Source organism: Sitodiplosis mosellana, unplaced genomic scaffold (assembly GCF_009176505.1).
Source record: "Sitodiplosis mosellana isolate CC-2019 unplaced genomic scaffold, AAFC_SMos_1.0 Smas_scaffold_6167, whole genome shotgun sequence".
NCBI classification, from domain to species: Eukaryota; Metazoa; Arthropoda; class Insecta; order Diptera; family Cecidomyiidae; genus Sitodiplosis; species Sitodiplosis mosellana.
In genome coordinates, this window is record NW_022601408.1 from 3,876,544 (window position 1) to 3,899,777 (window position 23,234).

Here is a 23,234-nt window from a genome sequence, read left to right on the forward strand (position 1 = left end):
GGTGGCTGCTGATTTTTTGGGCGTATTATGTTAAGTGCACCCATTCTGTTCAATTTCATAAATGTATTCGAGCATCGAACATATTTCGACAATTTCAAACTGTTCATTTAAAATCATAATTGCAAATTGGTTTTGTTGTTTGTTTTGTTTTGTCTCGTTATTATTATCATTTTTGCTTTGAGACATCTCTCAAATGGAAAACGCCTAAATATCTTCTAGAAATAGTCATCGCATTGTGTGTTGCGGATTCACATCAAACTTCTATTCATCCCCATTTCTTCTAATTCCTTCCACATAATGTGAGTATTTTGCATAAACGCAATATTTCATTCTTCGTTTGTTATCTTCAATCGTTATCATTAGTTTTTAAATCATTTTTGTGGTTGTTGGTGTGTTTGTCGCTAAAGAAACGGCTATAAATTTGTCCTATACAGATAGATGTTTTCACATGGATTTTGTTTATTTTGATCGAGTGTGCGCGCACAATTATTCTTTCTCAACTTCATTTCTGGTTCCACTAATTTCGTGTCTGGTGTTCATGAACATGAACACAAATGAGTGAAAAATTAATGTATGCTATTATTTTCATATACTTTCATTTTTAATTTATTATTTTAATACTTTTTTTTCCCTTCAAATGGTTTTTTTTTCATTATTGTTACTGTTATAGTATTTATTTAATTTTTTTTTTTTGTTCACTATCATGAAAACTAGAATTCGGCAAAATGGATCAATATATGGTGCAGCCCTTGCAGCGATATAATTTTTCGATTCATTGGTTGTTCTCTCCTTAGCGCGTCAATAGTATATGAGTGTGTTAGTTCATTACAACAGGTTCCATGATATTGTCCAAATTTGTAAATGTATCAAAGTTTATCAAATTGGATTGTGAGCATGGCTAGTGGTGTAAATCTGACGCTCAGTCACTGCACTCGTCCAGTTGTATTTTTTTCCTGTTTTTCTGCATTTATTAAGATAGATTTCATAAACTAAATCAAAATATAGCAAAATTGTGAAGCAATTTTCGGCTTTGTGAGCATACTGCATCTTTTCCGGAAACAAAAATCAAACTAGACGAAAAACTATACTGTTCGATAATGATCGTTGAAAGTTTTGGTTTGATTAGTCATTGATGAATTATGATTTAATTATTTGTATTTAGCATCTAGTCCGAGCGCTAGATTGGAGCTTCCTCGACATGTTGGCAATTATTATTCGATTTGATGCGCGAACCTTTTTCGATAAGTCAGTGTGAGTGTAGAACATTTTGTAGATTTGAAGCTGAACCGTGTTGTTTTTCATCGACAAGGATTAGACCAGTTTGTTTTCGGATATAAAACCATTGGTCGTGGCTATTTAACAGATGGGGGGATTGTATTCACACCCAATAATTCGATGTTTTGTTCGGGAACAGTTTTGCGAAAAAGGCGACATATATTTCATTTATATATGCATATCATGGTGCATATGTATGTGCACAGGCATAACAGCAATAATAATAGCGCACACAGCGTCAAATGGGGGTTATGAAATGAGCTTTTTCGTTCAAGAACCGATGACATACGAATCTTGAAGCATCCGTGCAAAGTATTCAGTACAATTTTAAAAAAAAAAACGTTTTCCTAGGTCTTTGTGCGTGCGTTGTAAACTAGATTCACGTACTTTCGGCCATCGTTGATGTTGACACTGTCGACGGTGTTGATGTGTCCGTAGAGTGCAATGTTGTCATGTCAAAGGATGATGCATAGTATGGGATTTCACATCGTGTACTTGTTAGCGACAGACCCGGCAACAGTTGGCAGGTTTGAGGCGGTGTATCTAGCTTCGCTACGCTAGAGCTATCATATCGCTGTTGAAGCATCTTAGTTTCGTCGACCGGCTTCTTTTGGATCAACTGCACATCAGTTTGACTATCAGCTGGATCGGGTTCAACTGAGTCACAATAAGCGCATGCACCCATGTATACCGAAAACGAATTACAATACTCGTAACAACAGTTATCAGCCCCATTGTTAGATTTTGCCAGTTGTTCACCAGTTTCGGGAATGTTTGGATCTATATTGATTGGTGGAAGTTCCGAAATAACAAGCATTTTTTTTTTAGATATGGAACATGTTGCCAAACCACATCATATTTGGTAGATAGTCATAAACTACTATATGAGTGGCATAGAAAACAAAAACAAAAGAAACGGAAAGAACTCACCATTACAGAGGAATGTTGGCTCGCCTGCATACTGCGTATTGTATCCAGGCGATCTGTCACCAGGCAATAAATATGGACAACGTTCTTCAACACTTTGGCAAATTTTCAGACATGGTCTTATTCTCTTTCGCCGTTTCTCTGAAGTAGATTTTCGTTTTGATCTGAAATGGAATCAAGCGGGTTGGAAAAAATAATTAGCAATAAGGCAAAATGCATCGTTAGCGAACACTTGACTATAATTTACATACAAATTTAGTTTGAATATGGCAAATAGTGTGGAAAAGCTTACCTATTTAGTATTTTAAATACAACAGGATCATCAGACACCAAACCAACCTGAGTTTTTTTATCTTCTTCATCGGTCAGCGATGAACGTAGACTTTTTGAATTGGGTTCATTATTATTATTAACATTATTATTATAATTAATATTATTGTTATTGTTATTATTGTTGGTATTCTCCTTATTTTCCTTGTTTCGACTCTGCCTGATATCGATTGGTTCAGCAAAATATGGAATTAATGTGCTACAGACCCATCTGCGATACGCCTCCTGTGATTTATAAAATTGAAATCAGAAAAATAAATTAAATTGGTTAAATTAAGCTGTTTCGGTGGAGTTTGATTTGTTACGAAATGTTTTTGAAAAAAAAAAAAAAAAATGGTTTAATACGTTCAGTAACTCTAACTGAATAAATAACAACCAAACAAAGTCAAAACTATGCGCAAACATCAAAGATGCAAAGGGGCATCCAGACCAATTCGGGTGTATAACTATTAGTGTTATGGTAGATAGTACACAAACAACACACGCACGTTAATTAAAGGAAACGAGGTTGGTCGCATCCGTTCGAATTTCTATAGTATGGATAGGGATACAGCAGAACAATTGATCTTTATGAGAGCGGCCAACCATTTTATCATTGGGATTACTAGATTTTCAGTAATTCAAGGGACGTTGGTTTATAGATCGAGAACTGTGGAACAAAATACTATCATTATAATTTATGTGTCAGATGATACTATTGTAAATGGACACATTAAGACTAGGGGGGAAATCCAGCTGCAAATATGTATATTTGCCCTTCATTTGTATTGTTTTATAAATTCACACAATATTTACTCATTTTTGTGTCAACCGTAAATATTCACAATAGGTTCACTCAAATATATTTGCAAATATGTCATTTGTGAGCATTTGCGAGGTATTTTAATTCAATATTTCCCCCTAGCATTAAGAACAATATTCAGAATTTCAATTGTCGAAGAAATGTTTTTCTTAAATACCTGTAAATTGATAGAAAAATATCTTTTTATTGCTATCAACTGTCGGCGTACAGATGTCATCATTTGCATAAAGTAAAGAATGAAGCAAATAATATTTTGAGTATTGTCATTAATGTACACTGACACTTACAATTACAATATCTGCTATGAAGCATTCTAATAAGCGCATTTTGTTCCACAGCTCTTGGTCTATTATTGCTATTTTCGAATGAAGCCTTTTTTTTCTTACTTAGGAAAAAAATCAGCCCAGAAAAAGAAGTTTGAACGTTGACATTTTCGTGAGTGGTTTCTGGATGCGCCTTGTGCTTCACGTGAAAGCTTAATGATTGAGTGACTTTGAGAGCAAACAACCCGAAAGCCAAAACAAGTGCTAACTAACAATGAGTGATGTCTCAATGTGAAAACCACCTCTGAACAGTCACACTCACAAAAAATTGTTCACAATGTCAAACGTATGCTTTACTTTGTGACGGTTTGCTTTTCTTAGCCTAACCAAAGCATGCAAAACTAATATTTAATTGGACAGTTCACATTTGTCATATTAAGGAATTGGGAAAAAAATCGATAATTACCTTGCAATCATTGCATCCATGTTTTATCGAATAAACTTGCCTACAATCATATCTAAATAGAATTTCATTAAGTCCACATGTAATCCTACTAGCTAATGCGTCCGCCTCAATAAGGTTTTGTAATATTTGTTCGCATTCTCTGCCACCTTTGGTTACAGCTGACATTCCATCGTCATGCAATGCACTGTAAACATTTCGTTCGCAACAATGTCTTAAACGTAATGTACGTAGTTTGTTCGATATTTCACGTGATGATTTTTTACAAATTTGTTCAGGACTAGAAGTCAATTTATCATCGCCCAAATAATCAAGGCACTGTTGTTTTTCATAAAACCGATTTTTCTCATCCATATTTAAATTACTATCTGTTGTTTTACTGGCGAAATTTGTTTTATATTTTTCACTGCAGGACTGCGCACATATTGGTGGTCCAGGGCCTTCGTTTACCCAATGTTTAGGCAGTGTGCTACCGCTTACTGAACATTGACCCTGTAAAATGGCATGCAAGAAGGAATATTAGTTACACTAAAAAAAAAATTATAATTTATACCAAGACTAATGCGTCGATACGAACAGACGAATAAATAAATTTGAATCAAGTAGAGAGAAACAGAAACTGTGAGCAAATTGAAGCATAAACCAACGATCTTAATTCGATTGCCAATAAATTTTTCGATTTTCGCAATGGAATAGATATCTTCATGCGATTCGCCTGACATGATGTAAAATGTATTTAGCGATGAAGCACCAATATTTTGTGTTGCGACCGTCTTTCTTCGTGTCAATTTCTTATGCTTATTTGACAACGTATCGAAGCAAGAAACAAAAAGAAGAAGAAGAAGAAGAAGAATAAGAAGAGGACGAGAAATAGATAGTACCGATGGAGCATGGCCTGAAACTAATATTTATTATTTCAGCAATACAATATCCACTGTATCCAAATTGAATTGAATTCAATTGCATTTGATTGACTCGAAATTGACTGTTCATGTGCTTACAGATTCAATACTGATTCGCATTGATACGCTGTGTGATTTGATGTTTTGTCGCATTTATGCGATTTGCTCGATTTCGTTGGGATGCTTTCGTGTATCCTCTATCGTTCGTGTGCCACTTTCTTTTCTTTTCTTCATTTGTACACTCTTTTCCCTTGATTATTATTCCTATTATCACAATCATTATCGTTTTATAATTTTGCTCCTTATTCTCATTTTCATTTTATCTCGACAATGGTATCGCTTTGTTTTTCTTTAATACGTCTTCCCGTTTCCTTGTAAACCATTGCATAGCTGCAAAATGCGGATAGATTTTGCAAGTATGTATAAAAAATATGGGCTACTCGACCGAAATGGAATGGAAAGCGCAAGGGGGAAAAAGAAAATCAGTTTTCTAAAAAAAAATATGAGAAAGAATATAAGAATCTTGTATGTTTTATGTATCCACATTATTAGATGTATACCAACACATCGATGTACGCTGCCATATTACCATGCGAGATACGTATTGGAATAATAACAGCTAAAGATGCGTTGATTCTGATGCTGTCCGTGCTGAAAAGACACACATACAATATCCCGACGTTTTCTTTCCCTCTCCCTCTCTCTCTCTCTACACATAGCCATGAAAAATATCATATCGCCTATCGACATCGTCTCTATGTTTGTCTATGTGTGTGTGTGTGTCTGCAAGTGTGTATACATGTATTAGGTATTTAGGTGGAAGTTGTAAGTATCGCATCTCAATAAAAAAAAGTAAAAGCTGTATTTTTCGTACTATCCTATATACTGTATCCAATGTGGCACACCGACTATTTGCCTGAATGCTTTATATTTCATATCCGTCGAAAACTTATAGTATGCATGAATTCGTACCTATTTGTGTCACCATCATTAATGAAACTTGCATAATTTCATTTAACAGTTATTATGTCGACTTTTTTTTCTCACTCTTAGTTCCCACTCACACTTTCGGCTCTTGTATCCTTTTCATATTACAGTCTTTGTTTTTTACTCTCTCAACCACTTGTACATGTTTTCACTTCAATATTCTAAAGATTCATCGATATCCCCGAACTAAGCAATAATGATGGTCTAGAGCGGTGCTCTGCTTTAATCGATGTCAGCAAATTGACTTCAAAATATATTCGCACTAATGAGATATCGAAATGAATTTATAGGGGTATAAGCTCATAAAATGTTTTTCCGTTCCACTAGATTTTAATTATCGAGTGCAACAACTGACACAAAAAATGCAATTAATTTATGGAATCTTTAAAATGACCACGTATTTTTTTTCCCCCTGAATCACTACATCACACAACGGGGACGGGTAACGTTATATTAAAACCGATATTTGACTGCAACCAGGTTGGGGTGAAGAAAATCCAATTGAGATGGAAGTCAATTTCACATCCTTAATAACGACCAAATCAACTCGTTATAAATAAACAAAAAAATACAGAATTTATACGAAATTCGAAAAATTTCTGGACGCTGATTTTTGCAGTTTGTACATTATTTACGTGATAGTTGATTCAGTAGTAATTTGTGATTTTTTTATTATCTGAATATTTTGTTATTCGAGCAATGAACAGTCAAATTGATTTAATTCAATGTATTTTTCTGTTCAACAATGTTCAAAACCCCGTTTGCTTTTTGAATATTCCAGCAAGGCTCTTGATTGTTATTATACCTCAATTCATTTTTTCTCTTTTACTTTGCGATAACTATACCTTTGATCAAACTAAGGTTTACTTTAATGGCAAACATACTGTTTTATTGCCAATCTATTACCATTGTTTCTATTATTCTTCTTTATTTTTGTGATTGGTTTCCGTTTGCTTAGGAAAAAATCGATTGCATTGAGATTTGCTAGTCAATGTGATGTCATGTCATGTCATGTCATTTCATGTCATATTAATATAACGAAAATCATGATGAGATTGTGAACAAATAGAAGGTAATCAATTTCACGAAATATTCAACTGTGTGACATTTAAGTATATTTCATCATCGTTCACAGGTATATTTGATGGATCCATCCCGTAGTGACACATTGCCATGCATTTCCATTCTCTAAACTCGGAATAAACTCATCGAATTTAACGCTAACAAATAATTGCTGAAACCGAGAAATCTAGTCGTCGAAAAGAAAAATGGAATGGCATGCAGAGATAAATATCGAAAGCGTGTCAAGTTTGTCCTTTTAACCTGCTCTTGATTAACCCATTTAAATGGGAATTTTAAAGTATTAAGCTTTTTAGTCTCTCGTTCACTGGCAGTACACACGCACACATACACAGCAGACCATGCACTCACACATTCATCGGTGTACTCACACCAAGCCGCAGGCTCAAGTGACACTCTACATCTATACATATGTATTTGTATTCATATGTATATGTGCTGCTAGAAGCACTCAAACACATATCCGCGGAAAACGGCAATCGTATTCGTGCCTTCAACTCGGTTCAGTCTTTCTTTGTTGATTTCTCTCTCTCTCTCTCTCCCTCTCTCTCTCTCTTGCTCTCTCGAATATTTCTGCCCTTCTCCCAAATCTGATTTAACCGAACACTATTTGTTACTTTGGCTTCGATTTTATTCCATTTGGTCCATAGGTTTTCTTTCACTTATTTACTTTTGGCTTTCACCGATGGTAAAATCCAGTTAGTATGCATCATTTTAGCTAAATATAATAAGAAAATTCAACTCGGAAATTTAATTTCGCTTTCAACAACTATAACATATCATGCCAGGCTATTGCATTTCAATCAAATGTACGTCTAATGAATGAACGTACGATTAGAAGTGAAAGATTTTGTGGATGTTTTTACGGTCATGTTGGAGAGATGTGGTCGCTCACGTATTGTCATTTTGTTATACTGTTCTTTCACATTATGGTTAGCTAAGTGGGTAAGTGTGGATACCCTCCAGCCAGTGGATAACTGAAGTGTCAATCTATCAATAGTCAACATCCTGTAACTGTTGTACATTACCTGAAGATCCGGTGCTGTTATTGGATTTGCCACGTCGCAAGCAGACAACCATGGATTTAGTTGAGCTAAGAATCCTGTTTGTTCTTCTTTCGGTAAATTTGAATTTCTTTCAATTGTGGGATTGCTCTGTTGACTTGTGCTTCGTCGAGCTCCCGAAATAAACGCAAGCGCCATCACGACCAGCCCAGGTCCTGGTCGCATATTGACCTCAGGTTCAGCAGTGCTAGCATGGTGCAAGCACGATTGAGACGCACTTGCGACTCGAAATGATATTGTAGCTTAAGCTCATGGCCCCATCGTCGTCCAGTTTGTTACTTGGCCGATGGGGTAATTAACAGTCGAAATTGCGAACAAATAAATTTTACAAACTCAATAAAACGCTACGATTAAAAACACTGTTTCGAATTGAATGATTTGATATTATGTTGTTATTCATTGACACTGCAATCATTTTGAACACAATTCTACATTCATTTCTACGTGTGCACAATTTTTCAACCCGTTTTCTTTCATTCGATTCTCGGTAAATACGCGTCGATTGATAAAGATGCTGAACGTATTTCGACAGTTGTTTTTTTTTTCTTTGAATTTCGTTCTTCTCCCCGTTTCTCTTTTCTCGACTGCACAAACACACGCGTTGCACTAATTTCACTGAACGTTTTCCTGTTATCCGCGAAATCGCAAGCACAGTTCATTGAAAAAAAAAACACGTTGTATCCTTAAATCGAAATTGTATGGCGTTTCATTTCGTTTGTTTCGGTTAAAACTTGTTTTTGGAATTTCTATAACAAATTTTGCTATCTCTGAGTTGGCTCGTTCATTCATTCGTTCGTTCTTTCGGTTCGTTTTGTTGTTTTGTTTTGGTTGATTACGTTTTTTTTTTTTTTTATTAAAAAGTTCTATTATTTTTTAATATTTTTGTTGAATTTTTTCTTCTTATTTTCAATCGTTTTTTTTACTAACAAGAAAATGATGATAAAATTATTTCTGGAATGAAATTATAATTGGGACGGTTAAAAAAGTGAATGTACCGTCAAAAAAAACATTATTTACGAGACACGGAGCTCGTAACGGGATGCCGATCCCTTCTTCTCGATGGCTTCAAACGGCACTGACTACAAAATGCGATGAATGAATTGCGTGCGCAATGAATCGATATTTACGAACATGCGATTTATATCTCATTTATTGAGACTATAGAGAAACTCCACATATGAATTTTCTGTGCGAGAGAACACGCAGGAGAAAAGTTGCAAACTGTCACTCGGTGTAAAAACTTAACTCTACGTGGTTTTAATCTTGAGAGCGCGTGCACATCCCATTTCAAAAAATATCGACGTTTCTCTCGTGGTCTCGTGTACCCTACACTGAATGCTGACCAATACACATTTTTAAAGAAATATTTTCAGTTATATTCGTAAAGCAACGGTCAAAAAAAAAAAATGTTCAAGACATGCTTTTCCATCACAACGCAATTATTTTTTCGCCTTTAACGCTGCTAAATAAGTGGAAATGTGATTACGATAGAATATTTGCCAGCGCCATCTTTTGCACAACCGCAACCGTGAAACTATTCAAAAATCTCACAACTCTCATTTGTATCTTGAAGCGCTCAAACAATTGTGAAAATTATTAGGAAAATAGAAACAAATTGTAAATGAAAAGCATCGAAATGTTCATATAGATGGTATTAGAAAATTCCAAATTTGTGTCTCAAGCACTTGTTAAAATGTGTTTCACAAACAATGTGTGGCTCTGGTGGTATTCAAATTGACGCATTCGATGCAGCGCAAACGCAAAAATCAAGATTAACATGCTTGTATCCCCTAATTTACACGTTTTCCATTGTACAGCATCTTTCTGTTAACCCTCAAAGTTCGATCGATAGAATCGAATGATGGAAAGAATTTCGCAAAAAAAAAAAAAAAACAAAACTAAAAGGAAGATTTGCCAAATTTGGCAATTGGCATTTTTGAAATCGTGTTTTCAAATGAAATTTCAATCAATTAGTAACGACCGACATTCGGATGGAAATTGATTGGACGTCATTCACAATAGTGTATACATTAATTTTTAAGGGTTAGCTGGAGCCTCAATATGTGTCACACGATGGTTTAATGATGGGCGCGCAAAGTCTACCGAAAATTCTGTTCCACTTTTTCTCTGTACTTCGTGGTGGTGGTTCGACAGAGATGGCAAATCACGCTAACATGGATGGACTAGTGTACTTGTGTTTGAGTTCGTGTTCGTGTACCCGTGCTCGTGAACTCGTGCCCATGCCCGCACCCGTGTCATATGATTTGTATAATGTCCGCATTCTATTAGTCTGTATTCCACTTATTTCCATAGATAACACCAGTGCATCTATATACGAATAAACAATACAACTATTATGTTTTCTTCTTTACCATCATACAATACGAGCAGCATTCGAGGAGAAATGACCAGTATTTGATGGCATCAATCTTCTCTCAAACAGAATAACGAATTGAATGATAAGATCCAAAAAAACAAAAAAACAACCACCGTCAACTTCGCTTCTTTCATCCCATCACAGTGAATTAAAATGTTGCACGACTTGCGTATGAATTATTATCGATTTCTTAATAAACATGATCCTATTTGTCATTTTGGTATACTATGCAATCGTTAAAATATCAAATTGGCCACATGTAATTTTCACAATGTCTATAAAATAACGGAACCGTCGCATTTCGTTTAACAAATCGCTCACAAAATAAAACCGAACCAGTCTGATATGATTTTCACCTCACAAACTTACTTCTTTATCAAACATGTAAAGAGTTCGCAATCAAACAAATTGAATGTAAATATTAGATTTGATGGTCGAGGTAATCAACACTAAAATATCCTTATACCAATTATTGCCGAATTATATTTGCAACATTATCTCATTTTTTTATACTTTCATTTGTTTTTAAATTCGATCACTTTCGTAATTCGTTTAATCTAATTGTTAATACGTTTGAATGGAGGAAAACAAAGTTCGTTCGATATTGATGTGTCTCTTCAAGATTCTTGAACTGTATCCCATTTGCAAATAATCTGCACGGTTCTTATCGAATCATTTCAAATTTATCGAAAACGTGAATGTTGTAAAACTTTTACTTTCTTTTAAATTCTCATTTTCAAACCAACTAATATTGTTTTCATCGATCATTCGTTCAATTTGAGGACATCTCACTGCAATGTTTTTGACAAATGTCATACTGAATGTAACATTTGGTCAGCGCACGCCCTCTCTTCAATATCAGCACAAACATGTTCGAAACTTGTGACAAATGCAGCGCTGATTTCGAATGACAGACTTACTGATAATAAAATAAATAATATTTGGTTTGATTTTTGTTGGTTTTAAAATATTTTATTTTTTGATAAAGTTTATATACAAAATACTTGTTGAAACTAATGTTATTGACTGTGTTTGTATTTTTGTGCAGTTTTGGGTTCTAGTTCAGAAAGGAGTAGAAGACGACAAAGTAGAGTTAAAATTAAAAATTTAAAAGTCGTAGCATTTATGCCGGTGATAAGTTCATTCTTAGCGATATTTGCAACATAAATATAATCAAAACAATTTAATTTAATTAGTATTTGGCCAGAGAGAGAGTTTTCTGTTGGTTGTGTTTGTATGAATTCTCTCTTATAGCAGTTGCTCCAAATATAGCCTCGTCTAACCAAAAAAGATTTTCTTGAGTTTCTTCAATTTGAAGAATTCGTTTGGATCTTGTGGATTGATGCTCTCATGTTGACCATAGACTTGTCCAACGACTGTTTCATCAACTGGAACAGCTGAAACGATGGCAACAGCGGCCAAAATAACCAAAAAAGCCTGCAATAGAGAAGAAAGGTTTATTAGAAAAATTGTTTCATGTTTTTTTTTTTCATTGATATTTCGTATTTGAGTGGCTAAAATATGGAGATTATTAGATTAATATGAAATTTGGATTCAATTGAAAAAGCTGCTCTTCACAAAAACGTTAATTTATTGCACTAATCGATTACATATCTGCTGATTCGTAAATGTTTCAAGCAAATCGAAATATATCGTAAAATCAAACAAATGACATCACACTTGGTTCACGATTTACGTTTCAGAACAATGTTCGATTGGCCAATTTGCAGCAAAATTATCCAATTTAATTGATACTAAAAACAAAAATTCACTTAAAAAAGTACACTACAAATGAAATGTTCAAACTAATAATGGTAGATCAACATACCAAGACGATGAATTTCATTTTGATAATAGTTTTAACAAAGAAGGTTTTGAGTTTGGGTAGGACTGTGTGTTCACTTTGTTCAGTGTCTAGTGACTGTTGCTGATTGTGGGATTTGGTCAGCTTTATATACAAAATGAATCGATATGGACACAATGGATTGAACTGGCGAGTATTGGCTGATGCACGTAGTACACGTATGCCTATGCTTTGAATGGTCTCTCTCACTCACACTATTCCTCTGTGTATGTGTGTTCGACAAGTAAGCTGACGACTTTTAACTTCGTTTTATCATATTTGTTTATTTAATTTTCACTTGTGTTTCATTCAATCATACGTATGACCATTAACGATTGCGGTATTTTCTGTGCACATAAATATGATGTGCGGCCAAGTATCGAAACCAATATCATGGGATGGGCATCATATAGTGAGACTGTTTTTTTTTTAAGTTTTGAGTAAAAACAAATGTCGGTTTGCAATTCACAGATAAAACGATATTTGAAAATGAATCAATCGATTGACGAATTGCCAGATGATATTATATGCAGCTTTTCATTTTACCGTTTGTAATTTCCATCTTTAATGTTAAAAACCCGTATCAATAATTTGCATACATTCTGGGAGCCCGAGATTGTATTTATGTAGGTCTTAAAGATGAATCGAATAGAAACATCAAAATTCTGCATAATCTAACTTCAAATGGCATTGCTATCGTCGCCCGTCTCATGTTATTGATTCGGTTCATTATGTTTATAAATATTATAAACTTATACCAAGTAAATTTTTGAGTTTCATTAAGTCCTACCGTTTATAAATGCCAGTTTCTGATGCTAAATAACCAAATTTACCTATTCAAAACACATGAACCAATTGCAGTCGCGTTCGTTGAATATAAATAACATAAAATGCAAATGATGTGATGTCGAAATGATGCGGATACCATGATCAATCGAAACAAAAATAACGAGTGGCGCATGGGCGCTTGAAGAAAAACAAACAACGGAAAATTTTATTATTGCTATTCCATAGAAAATTTTCATCCACGTCTTTTAGATTAACTAGTTTAAATTCTAAATAGCATACTAGCTGATTTCTATCTAATGAGCATCCAAAGATGTATGAGTGAAAAATATCCAAGAATAGATATGTTAATTGTTGTCTATTTTGGGGACTCATCAGCTTTACTCATCAGCACACGCATGTAAAAATAAGGAAAACATAATCATAAAATACAGTTATCGCTTCGAAATTATATCGATTTTTGTATACTACAGCTAAAGAATTGTACAAGTCGAGGTCGAAATCAAAAGGTTATGTGCAGTTATGTGAGATGAATATGACGTCGTCGTATCTTTGTGACATGAGCTAGTTTATCGGAAAGAAGACATCTCTGATTTTCATTTCAATGGGATGCATGAACGTCACAAAAACAGACTATATTTTGTTTTTGTTCGTTTTTTTCTCTTGGCCAGATCAAAGGCGGAAATTCTTTTCAAAACGTCGCACGAAACGATTCCATCTTTTTGCATAAAATTATTGAATGAGTAAGCCATAAAGTGTTTTAGTATTCGACTAAAGCCGTACAGTTCTTATTGGCGACAAGTAATTGCCAAATATAAAAAAAAAAACTCAATTTATTGTTCAGTCATTATCAGAGCAATCCTTGTTTACGTACATCAGTTTCAGAATCAAAATATTCTCATTTATTCAGCATTGTTCAGCCATAAGCTGATTCGCATAATGAGCGAAAATTGCACTTGAAACTATATGCTTAGGAAATCGTCTCATGTACCACGTTAATTGATATTCGCTATAAAAAGCCTGCACGGAGACATTATGCAAATAAATTAACTCAAACATTACAAGAGCCAACTTCGTCCAATCAAGGTGGTGATAAAATCAGTCTGTTCACATATCGCTCGAACAACGCGACTCATTTACTTCCATTGAATATGCGGTAAAGTGTTTAGCAAACTGTAAAAATGAAAAACCCATCATCATGATGCTTTATCTCCCTCTCCTTTCCTCGTCTGCCAATGAGACAATAAATATTTTAATGGATTCTATTTGCTGAACATATAACACATAAGCGCAGTAAATATTTGCCAATACAAGAGACGAGATGAGCATGACAGCTACTTCATTTCAAGCCAAATATTTGAATTGAACATGCTGCTTTCAATTTGCATAGAAGAAAAAAATGGTTTCCTGATTCTGCATTTAGGCGCCGAATCCAAAGTGCAATTGTGCTCAAGGGTTGGATCAAGATCATACAATTCTTCTTAATGTTCTATTGTATGACGATGCAATTGATGGGGTATTGCGAAAATTGGTTTTCGCAAATGAAAACAATGTTTTAAACGTAAATCATTCGACTGACATAATTCAATTATACAAAAACCCTCAAAAGTGATAATCAAATAATTAAATTGGTAAATGCTTTCAACCTTCTTTTCTTTGGTTGTTCCAACTCATTTTATGCCGCCGTTAGTATTCAGATGTTGCCAAACTAAAAGTAAAAAAACACACACAGCTATTCATTTTACAACTTCAAAATGACATTCATATCATGGTTTGTGGATTACGGTAGATGCTCTCATGTCAATGCTGCTACAGTTACATTTTTTTTTTCTCGTCATTTCTCAGATGTTTGTCACTCTCGTTGCAATAACGAGTACTCGAATCAAATATTTGAGCATCGATTATGTCGACGAAAGTTGTGAAATGAATGACTGAACAGAAAAAAAATCAAATGAGCGTACTCATAAAAATGTGCTTTCATTCATTCATTCCTCTAACAACGTAGCAATTTTTAAACACAATATTTACATTCAGCGCAGCAGCAGTTTGCAGCGATCATACTTAAAATGTGTACAAACTAGTAATAGTTTTTTTTTTCGTCGAATTTTAAAGTAGATAAATTTACACACCTTCGATCCACCTTCATTTGAACACAGTCAGCGTTTTTTCCTTTCATTTTCATCACTACAGCCGACAATTATTCGGATAATTTTCAGCTATTTGCGGCAGGGTTTAAATTTTCCCATTCGTTCGATAGAGCCCACATCGATTCAATCGAAAAGTTTTCCAAAAGAGACTCTTTCAGAAGAATCTTTGCAAAAATTCGCAATGTTCTGCTACAAATTACGGCTTTAAACTACATTCAAATAATTGGTTTTGATTTATATTTTAATCTATGAAGAAGAAAAAAAAACTAAACAAAAATTATTCATTTCAAATTTTATTGAAATAATTGATTTTATGGAGGCTCTATCGAGCGGATGCGAAAATTGAAACCCTGATTTTCGGTCAGTTTCACCAACCTTTCAGCCAATTTGGATTCACAATTCAGTTAAAATTCATTAAAATTGCCTGAATATCCGTAAAAGTCTTGGCTAGAAATCATTTGATTTGTTTGTTCGATGTCTTTGTATAGCATATATATCATTCAAAAATGATGTTGTGGTTAGACATATATCTTGTTCAACAAAATAGTAAAGTAGATAAATCATTTTCATCACAGCTCATTTTCTTATGAAATTATGTCAAATTGCAATAGATCCGAGCCACATTCTCTTGATTACTCAATTTTTTATGCGATATGGATATAATCGTACGAAACTGTTCAATGCACGGGTAGTTTTACATTAATACTGATAAGGACGAAGTGTTTCAAAGCATGAAGTTATACAGTGTTTTTTTTTTTTCGCTATTGTGAATTTCTTCACAAAATGTTCTTACACAGAGTATAAATCGAGTATTAATAAAGGTGATAAAGGTAACAACTTATGTGCGTTTATGTAAGGAATGATAATTTAGCAGCCGAACTTTTAGTCGCGATTGAAAATTACTATTGTCTGCTAGCATCTTAAGATTATTTTCATTAGCGGCCAAAAAATTCTTTCAAAATTACTATTAGCTGAATAATATTGAAACAAGGAAGTTCAGTTTTTGTTATTGCATAACAAACTACAATTGAGGCCTTACATGAAATATACTGAATCACAATGTATAGATGGATCAGATAGATACTATCTATTAGATAGCATACACAGTACAATGACGTTCAGGTCACCGAAAATTAAAAAAAACCAGCTAAACTCCTGTTTTGATCAATACACTACATCAAACATCATAATGTGTGGAAATGAAAAATTTCAAGTGTCGTATTGATAATAAGGTTTTAATCAAAATTTGTAGTTAGTCACAGATAATAATAAAACATAAAACCAGAAGCTGTTTTGGAATTCAATAATTCAAAGTTTTGAAGCCCTGGGGAGAAGAACAAAAAAAAAAACGAAGTTAGTACGTTTTACATTGCATGTACATTGTACAATGTAAGTTTCATGTAACGGTAACAAGAAAATACGATCAGGAAATCGATAGAGCCTTCACTGTCAAAAGATCATGTCTGATTCGACTAAAACTCATTTTATTGGCGAAAAAAGTAATAATTTTCAGTTTCGGCCAAAATATCAGCGGCTAGTTTGCATGGTGCCGAATATTTTTAATTCGATTGAAATCCGCTAAATTCTATTCGAAGCAATATATTTTTATCTCAAAAAACCACATCGATTTCTGGGCATGAGCAAGCCTGAAGTCAATTTTGATGATCGCGTAAACAAAATTAAAAAAAAAAAACACGATGTGCGCATACTACTTCACTGCGCATAACAATTGCTGGTGATGTGCATACTGTAGTTGAACTATTTATTAATTATCAGGAATGAAAAGAAAGAACTGGTTTCATAGTTGATAATTTATATCCAGCCGAAATGTTATAAAACTTCAAATGGCTAATCGGTGGCTATATTTATTACAGGTAATTCCAACTCGCTGGATATGCTACTATCTAATCGGTGTGGATTGATGATCGTATATTCTCATGTATGCATTTTAGTTGAAAGCCAAGCCGCACAAAAAGTTCAAGGCTATTGTTGCAAAAATGCAAAAGTTCGTGATTCTTTTTCTTTCGAAAATTCAATTTCAGTCAACGCAACGATCTTTCAACGTAGTATCTCTTTTCAGTTTATTCTCGCGACCCAATTCAAGTTGCACATTTCGAATACATGCCGATAATGCAATTTTAAAAAACGGCACCCGGCCTAGTATTTAAACGAGCAGAAATTTTTTTTTAGTGACATAATAATGATTGATTTTTTTTTTTTCAAGATGCATGGAACGGTGTGTGTTGCGATTGACTGTAGTTGATTAAGTAGAAAATCAATCGGAATAAGAGAGAAAGAAGCGGTATTTGAGTTACATTGTTTTCGCTCATAAGTCATGTTTTGATGGTGTGAGGTTCACACTGTGAGCAACGTTTTATGTCAACACTTATTAGCAATCATGATTGTCATAATTTGTACACTCCAAATCGTGAGCGAAATTTGTTTAGCTTTGGCTTGTGTAATCCTTGGAATGCACACAAATAGACCAAATACAGAAGGCACAATATTTGGATGGAGATTACTCTTGGCTGGATGCTCAGCAGTGTTGAATAAACGCGTTCATATTTAGCTGATATTCATGAAATGGAATCATAATACGGTCGCTATATCTGTGGGTTCATAACACATCTCTCTCCCGGAAGAAAATTGATTTAAAACATAAAAAAGAGACATGGATCAGCCTATATGATCATTCAACCGCAGATGAAAAACAAATGAGTAGAGCTTCGCTTCGCTCCGCTGTTTGTTCGAATTTCAGTGATTAAATTGGTATTTACTAAGCTATTTCTTTAATTAAAAAAAAACGGATAAACTCACTAAATTGCGACAATTGGAGATTACTTTTATTTCGGTGAGAATGAAAAATGATGCAGATCAGACATCCTTGAATAATAAAACGTCGCTTCCAAATGAGACTAACTTGAAAGGTTTCTTAACTTGAAAATTATTCGGCGAACTAACGCTTCAATCGAAAATTCAAAAATATAGTTTTTTCATTACAAAAAAAAAAAAAATTATATCCCCAGACCGATAGCTCTACATTTCATGTAGTACTAAAAATGCCATCAAAGCACATCTTAAGCATCAATCGGTTTTCAATGAATACATTAAAAATTCATGGACCAATGACATTTGTGTGGATGATAAAAAAAACAAGGCTTCCGACTATTTGCACATGCGATCCAAGTTTGCTGACTAAACGCAGTAATATTGATGAATCATGTATTTTCCAGTTGTTGATGTTTTTTTTTGCTTCTGCTGCTGCTGCTGCTGTTGTTGTTATTGATGATTGTTAATGGAATTTTATTTTTGTTTGGTTTTACAAAAAATGCACTAGATTTTTACGCGGAATCTTTTTTATACACTCAATATGTATTTTGGTCTGCATTTGCGGTACGAAATTTATTCACAGAATTTCGAATGCACGCGTACATTGTGTTGAGTGTTCAGTTGGTAAACTATACATTTCATTTTAAATGTAATTAATTTCACTCGTTTATAGGTTTACGCAATAGTAGCATTAATGCGGTAATGTATAAATCTTATCGTATGCAACTCACACGGTATGAGTTGAAAGAGAGATGGCCAAAAGTAAATATAACACACGATCTTGAAGAAAAAAGAGCATATATGAGTTGCACAATTGTGCGCGAGCAATGTATTGTTTTGTTTTTTATTCAGAGTAACCGTAGCAAAGGTTAAATTCAATACGAAAGCCTAAATGGTTATACGTCTTCTTGTTTTGCTTTATTTGCTCTGCATAAAATACGGTGTGACGGAAGTTCAAAATGGTCAAAATTCATTGTATACCAGCCAGCAGCTTCCAGACATTTTATTTATTTTTCTAATTCGAATACCATTTTCAATGGCAATCTATAAATTTGTTGTAGAATGTTATTAGGATCAAATGTTCATTGTTCCATCATTTTCGAGTCGTTTAAATCTTTTTCTTCGAATGGACTGATTTCAAAATACGAAAAACAAAACGCACGAATATAAAGCCACGAACGTTACATCACAAGCAGTAACAGTGACATCACCAAAGTCAATAAACTGCAACTTGCTCAATTTTTGGTTTCGGACACCAATGTTTGCGCTCACTTAATAATTAATTGAAATTCAGTCGTTGCGCTGTTTTGTCAATTCAATTCAATTTGTTGTGCGCAAACAAGCGTTTGGCTTTCTAAACCTAAATCAAATACACCGAAATCATGAAAGATATATGCACATTTTAACGCAATTCTCAGTTTTCATTTCCTTTGAAAATGACATGTTAGTTTGTAGAAAAAAATGTAGAAGTTTATCTAAACACGTAGTGTTTTTATTATGTGTTTTATGTGGAGGTATTTGTTCAGGCCGCACCAATTTTTTTTTTTGCTGGCTAGCGCCTTTTAACTTTCAACACACAATCCATTTGACAACCTGCTAAATAACCTAATACTCATGTCCGATTACCAATGGGAAAAAGGAGAAATCGGCTAAAATGAACGAAGAAAGGGAAATAGATATGAGAGAGAGAGAGAGAGTGAGAGAGAGAGAGAGAGAGAGAGAGAGAGAGAAAGAGAGAGTGAGTGAGAGAAAAGCGACGCGTGTTGAAACGGCGACTTACTGATTCGTTCAATGGAACTCTGTGGTTTTACTTCCATATTGAATACAATCAAGATCGTGAATCTTGGTCATTTTGTTAGCTACGAATGTTTATTTTAGATTTAGCATGGTCTTAAAACCTCAACCTAATTATTCAAATGTATGAACATGTGTGTTGTGTTTGCATTTCTATGCTCAACTGTAATATATAACAAAAACCGATGAAATTAGCGACAGAATAAACATTATCGCCTGATTTTTACACTATTTTGACGGACGTCGCATATCTACGTGCAACATCACTTTTCCACAATGAACAATTTAAAAACCGCCTGCAAGTTATTTCGTTCAGATATAAATAAAAAAAAACAGCTTTTCTCAGCTTCACGTCTTTCTCTGATTATTACGGCAGCGAAATGATAGTAAAAGTGCCAAACCAATAAACAGGGTCAATGTCGCTGTGATATTCTTGCCAGCCGTAAGCAATTTATTCAATTGCATGCGTTTTACCACTTGTTCTTCAGCATATTGTCAATTTACAAGTTTGAAATTTGAAGGTGTACAACTTTTTCCTTCACTTTATCTCACACATTTCATTTCTCATAAATGCTGAAACAAAATGAAAGTGAAAACCTAAATTCATGAGCGCTGAATTAATCTAAAGATGGTAATAAATCGATTAAAAAGAAAGAAAGAAAAGGATAATAATTTTTCTAAAGACGAAAACGAATTATAAGCTCATTTTAAGTATTGTTCAAATAATATTATGCGTCGATGAAACGGGTGTAGGTCTGTTTTAAGTCGTTTGAATGAAATGTCACGAATAGTTTTCGTGTTAGCCAATTGTTGCCACCAGATGGCTTTTTATTCCACAATTCACATCATGATTTGGCATTGGAAACGAGTACACGTCAAAAGAAAAATATTATCACGAACATTGTCTGCATTATTATATACATATATTTCATCTTTTTTGTTTTGTTAAAAATTAGAATCGATTAGAATCAAATAAAATCGTTAGTTTTTAGTTTAAAAAAGATACCATTAGTTTACAGTTTACCAAAAAAAAAAAAAAATTGGCAATTCAAAATAATAGCCAAATAAAATTATTTTACAAACATCAAATCGATAAATTGACTGTGGCAAATATTGCGAAACTATTTGAACGAGGCAAAATATTAAATAAACTAAGAACATAGAATGGCAAGTACAAGTGGACCATCCAAAACCGATATTGAAGCAGTTTTCCATCGGCTGCGTGCACAACCCACCAACAAGGTATTATCATAATTTCAATTGTACACATCGTACATTCCATTTATATGGAGTGGCAAAAACACTTTGCTGCTCATTATGTTGTTTAATTTGAAGAAGAAAAAAAAAACAAAACAAATCCAACGAGTTCTTCTCTCTTTTCCTCTTATAATATATCCTTTCCCATATAATAAAATATGTTTGTTTGTTTGTGTTTTTTTCTATCGCAGACATGTTTCGATTGCAGTGCAAAAAATCCGACATGGTCGTCGGTGACCTACGGTGTGTTTATATGCATTGATTGTTCAGCAGTCCATCGGAATCTGGGCGTTCATTTGACGTTTGTTCGATCAACAAATTTAGATACAAACTGGACATGGATTCAATTGAGGCAAATGCAATTGGGTGGCAATGCAAAAGCTGCCCAATTCTTTCGGCAACATAATTGCATTACAACCGATGCACAGCAAAAGTACAATTCACGTGCCGCTACGCTGTATCGTGAAAAATTAAGCAATCTTGCTCAGCAGGCTATGAAACAGCATGGCACTACAGTGAGTGCATTTCATTAATTTAATCACTCATTCGTTTTTCTGTGTGTTTTGTGCAGTGAAAATCATATTCAATATCTAAACAACATTTTGCATGAAATATCATTTCATTTCGTTTTTTTTTTTTTTTTTTTGTTCATTCATTTATTTTCTCTGATGCATTTAGCTGTTCTTGGATTCTCATGACCATGACGAAAGTAATAATAAGAAGGCAGAAGAGGAAGATTTCTTTGCCGACTGTGAAAATGACCTAAATGGTTTTTCACAAAACAATAATTTTGTTAGTTCCAGTGAAACAGCTGAAACCAAGGTTCGTACGTGTGCCACACGGTTTTGCTCGTTCTTTTTGCTCACTTTATTTTATGGAATTAACCAATAACGTAAACAGATCTGAATCGGTCTGTTAATACATGAAACATATATGGCATTTCGTTTGAAGTCGACCCACCTTTTGCTTACAGATCGTTCCAAAAAAAGAAGAAATCAAACCGAAGTTAGATCAAGCTTCAACGGGTGCACCGAGCGTTGATTTTTTAAATTCAAGTGTTCCAGTCGAAGCGCCAAAATCCACAATCGGAATCCGAAAAGTGCAGCCAAGGCGAGGGGTATGTATTTAAATCATTTGATTCATTTCCATTGGCTAAATATCTTTGTTTTTATTTGGAAATTAGTTGGGTGCTGGTAAAAAAGGTGCTCTTGGAGCGACAAAGGTGAAAACCAACTTTGCCGATTTGGAAAATCAAGCCAATTTGGCGGATCAACAAAAAGTGCCTGAAAAGAAGCTGACGGAAGAAGAGCAGGCTGACACAATTAACAGTGTTCGGTTGGCATACCAAGATCTATCGTTGAAAGCTCAAAAGCAAGAGGAAAAACTGAAACACATCGATCCAACGAAAGCCAAGCAAATGGAACGTCTTGGAATGGGCTTTAATTTACGTGGAAATGTGTCACATTCCGTGCTCAATGACATGAAAACGATTGCACAAGAGCCAACGCCAAAATTCACGACAAAAATATTTGAAAAAGAGCCAAAAGATGATTTCTTCGATGATTACTCGGCCATGTATTCGTCGCCGAAATCACATGACCGCGATTTAGCAATGATGGGATTTGAAACAATTGAACCAATCCATTCCAGTGTAACTAGCATGTTCAATGCGCCATCCCCTACATCGCCCAATCGAAACAATAATTCAAATGTGCGTAGCAGCAACAGCAGCAGCAATAGCATCAGTAACAGCAACAATAAAACCACCGCAGATAAGACATCATATAATACATATGAGAATACCGATGCACAGAAAAAATTTGGTGCCAGTGCGAAGAGCATATCATCCGATCAATTCTTTGGACACGAAACATCATCTTTCGAGCGTTCGGCAAATTTGGCCAAATTTCAAGGCTCAAACAGTATCTCATCGGCCGAATACTTTGGTGACAATATAAGCAATGCTTCCAGTCGAGGTTTGTATTTTAATGAGTCGTTATATATAACGCCTTTGAATAGGCAACACACATACATTTAGCGTTCACGTTTAATATCACTCGCCTCTCTCTCTCTCTCTCTCTCTCTCTCTCTCTCTCTCTCTCTCTCTC

The 23,234-nt window shown here is 34.4% G+C and overlaps 2 protein-coding genes and 1 long non-coding RNA gene across 27 annotated transcripts in view; 1 reads left to right on the forward strand and 2 right to left on the reverse strand.

The window, feature by feature from the left end:
- Window positions 1-574: 574 nt before the first annotated feature.
- LOC129575665 (uncharacterized) lies at window positions 575-11,284 on the reverse strand. Of its 25 annotated transcripts, none has more exons than XM_055459576.1 (8): window positions 11,187-11,265; window positions 10,584-10,841; window positions 10,312-10,421; window positions 8,058-9,044; window positions 4,064-4,552; window positions 2,495-2,757; window positions 2,206-2,366; window positions 575-2,055 (listed from the first exon to the last, which is right to left on the reverse strand). In XM_055459576.1, exons 4-8 carry the CDS (start codon window positions 8,256-8,258, stop codon window positions 1,655-1,657), a joined length of 1,515 nt encoding a protein of 504 aa, XP_055315551.1. In that variant the 5' UTR covers window positions 8,259-9,044; window positions 10,312-10,421; window positions 10,584-10,841; window positions 11,187-11,265; the 3' UTR covers window positions 575-1,654. The 25 variants fall into 25 exon arrangements, with proteins under 25 accessions (XP_055315551.1, XP_055315549.1, XP_055315548.1 ...); XM_055459574.1 differs by having other exon boundaries at window positions 10,581-10,841; XM_055459573.1 differs by having other exon boundaries at window positions 10,503-10,841.
- Window positions 11,285-11,410: 126 nt separating this feature from the next.
- LOC129575669 (uncharacterized) lies at window positions 11,411-12,462 on the reverse strand. Its single transcript, XR_008688819.1, has 2 exons — window positions 12,299-12,462; window positions 11,411-11,907 (listed from the first exon to the last, which is right to left on the reverse strand). It is a non-coding gene; the product is annotated as an uncharacterized LOC129575669 (long non-coding RNA).
- Window positions 12,463-20,626: 8,164 nt separating this feature from the next.
- The window catches only part of LOC129575672 (ADP-ribosylation factor GTPase-activating protein 2), a 3,444-nt gene continuing 836 nt past the window's right edge, over window positions 20,627-23,234 (forward strand). The window contains exons 1-5 of the mRNA XM_055459582.1: window positions 20,627-21,111; window positions 21,318-21,641; window positions 21,805-21,948; window positions 22,100-22,243; window positions 22,310-23,102. Of these exons, the coding sequence (XP_055315557.1) occupies window positions 21,034-21,111; window positions 21,318-21,641; window positions 21,805-21,948; window positions 22,100-22,243; window positions 22,310-23,102 (1,483 nt within the window). The 5' untranslated portion in view covers window positions 20,627-21,033. The remainder of the gene's footprint in view (window positions 21,112-21,317; window positions 21,642-21,804; window positions 21,949-22,099; window positions 22,244-22,309; window positions 23,103-23,234) is intronic.

Excerpts from the sequence above, each read along its gene's own strand:
- LOC129575665 (XM_055459564.1), bottom strand. The coding sequence starts at position 8,258 with ATGCGACCAGGACCTGGGCTGGTCGTGATGGCGCTTGCGTTTATTTCG. Across the intron at positions 2,367-2,494 it reads GTATTTAAAATACTAAATAG|ATCAAAACGAAAATCTACTT; the intron begins GTAAGCTTTTCC and ends ATTCCATTTCAG. Across the intron at positions 2,056-2,205 it reads GCCAACATTCCTCTGTAATG|ATCCAAACATTCCCGAAACT; the intron begins GTGAGTTCTTTC and ends CAATCAATATAG.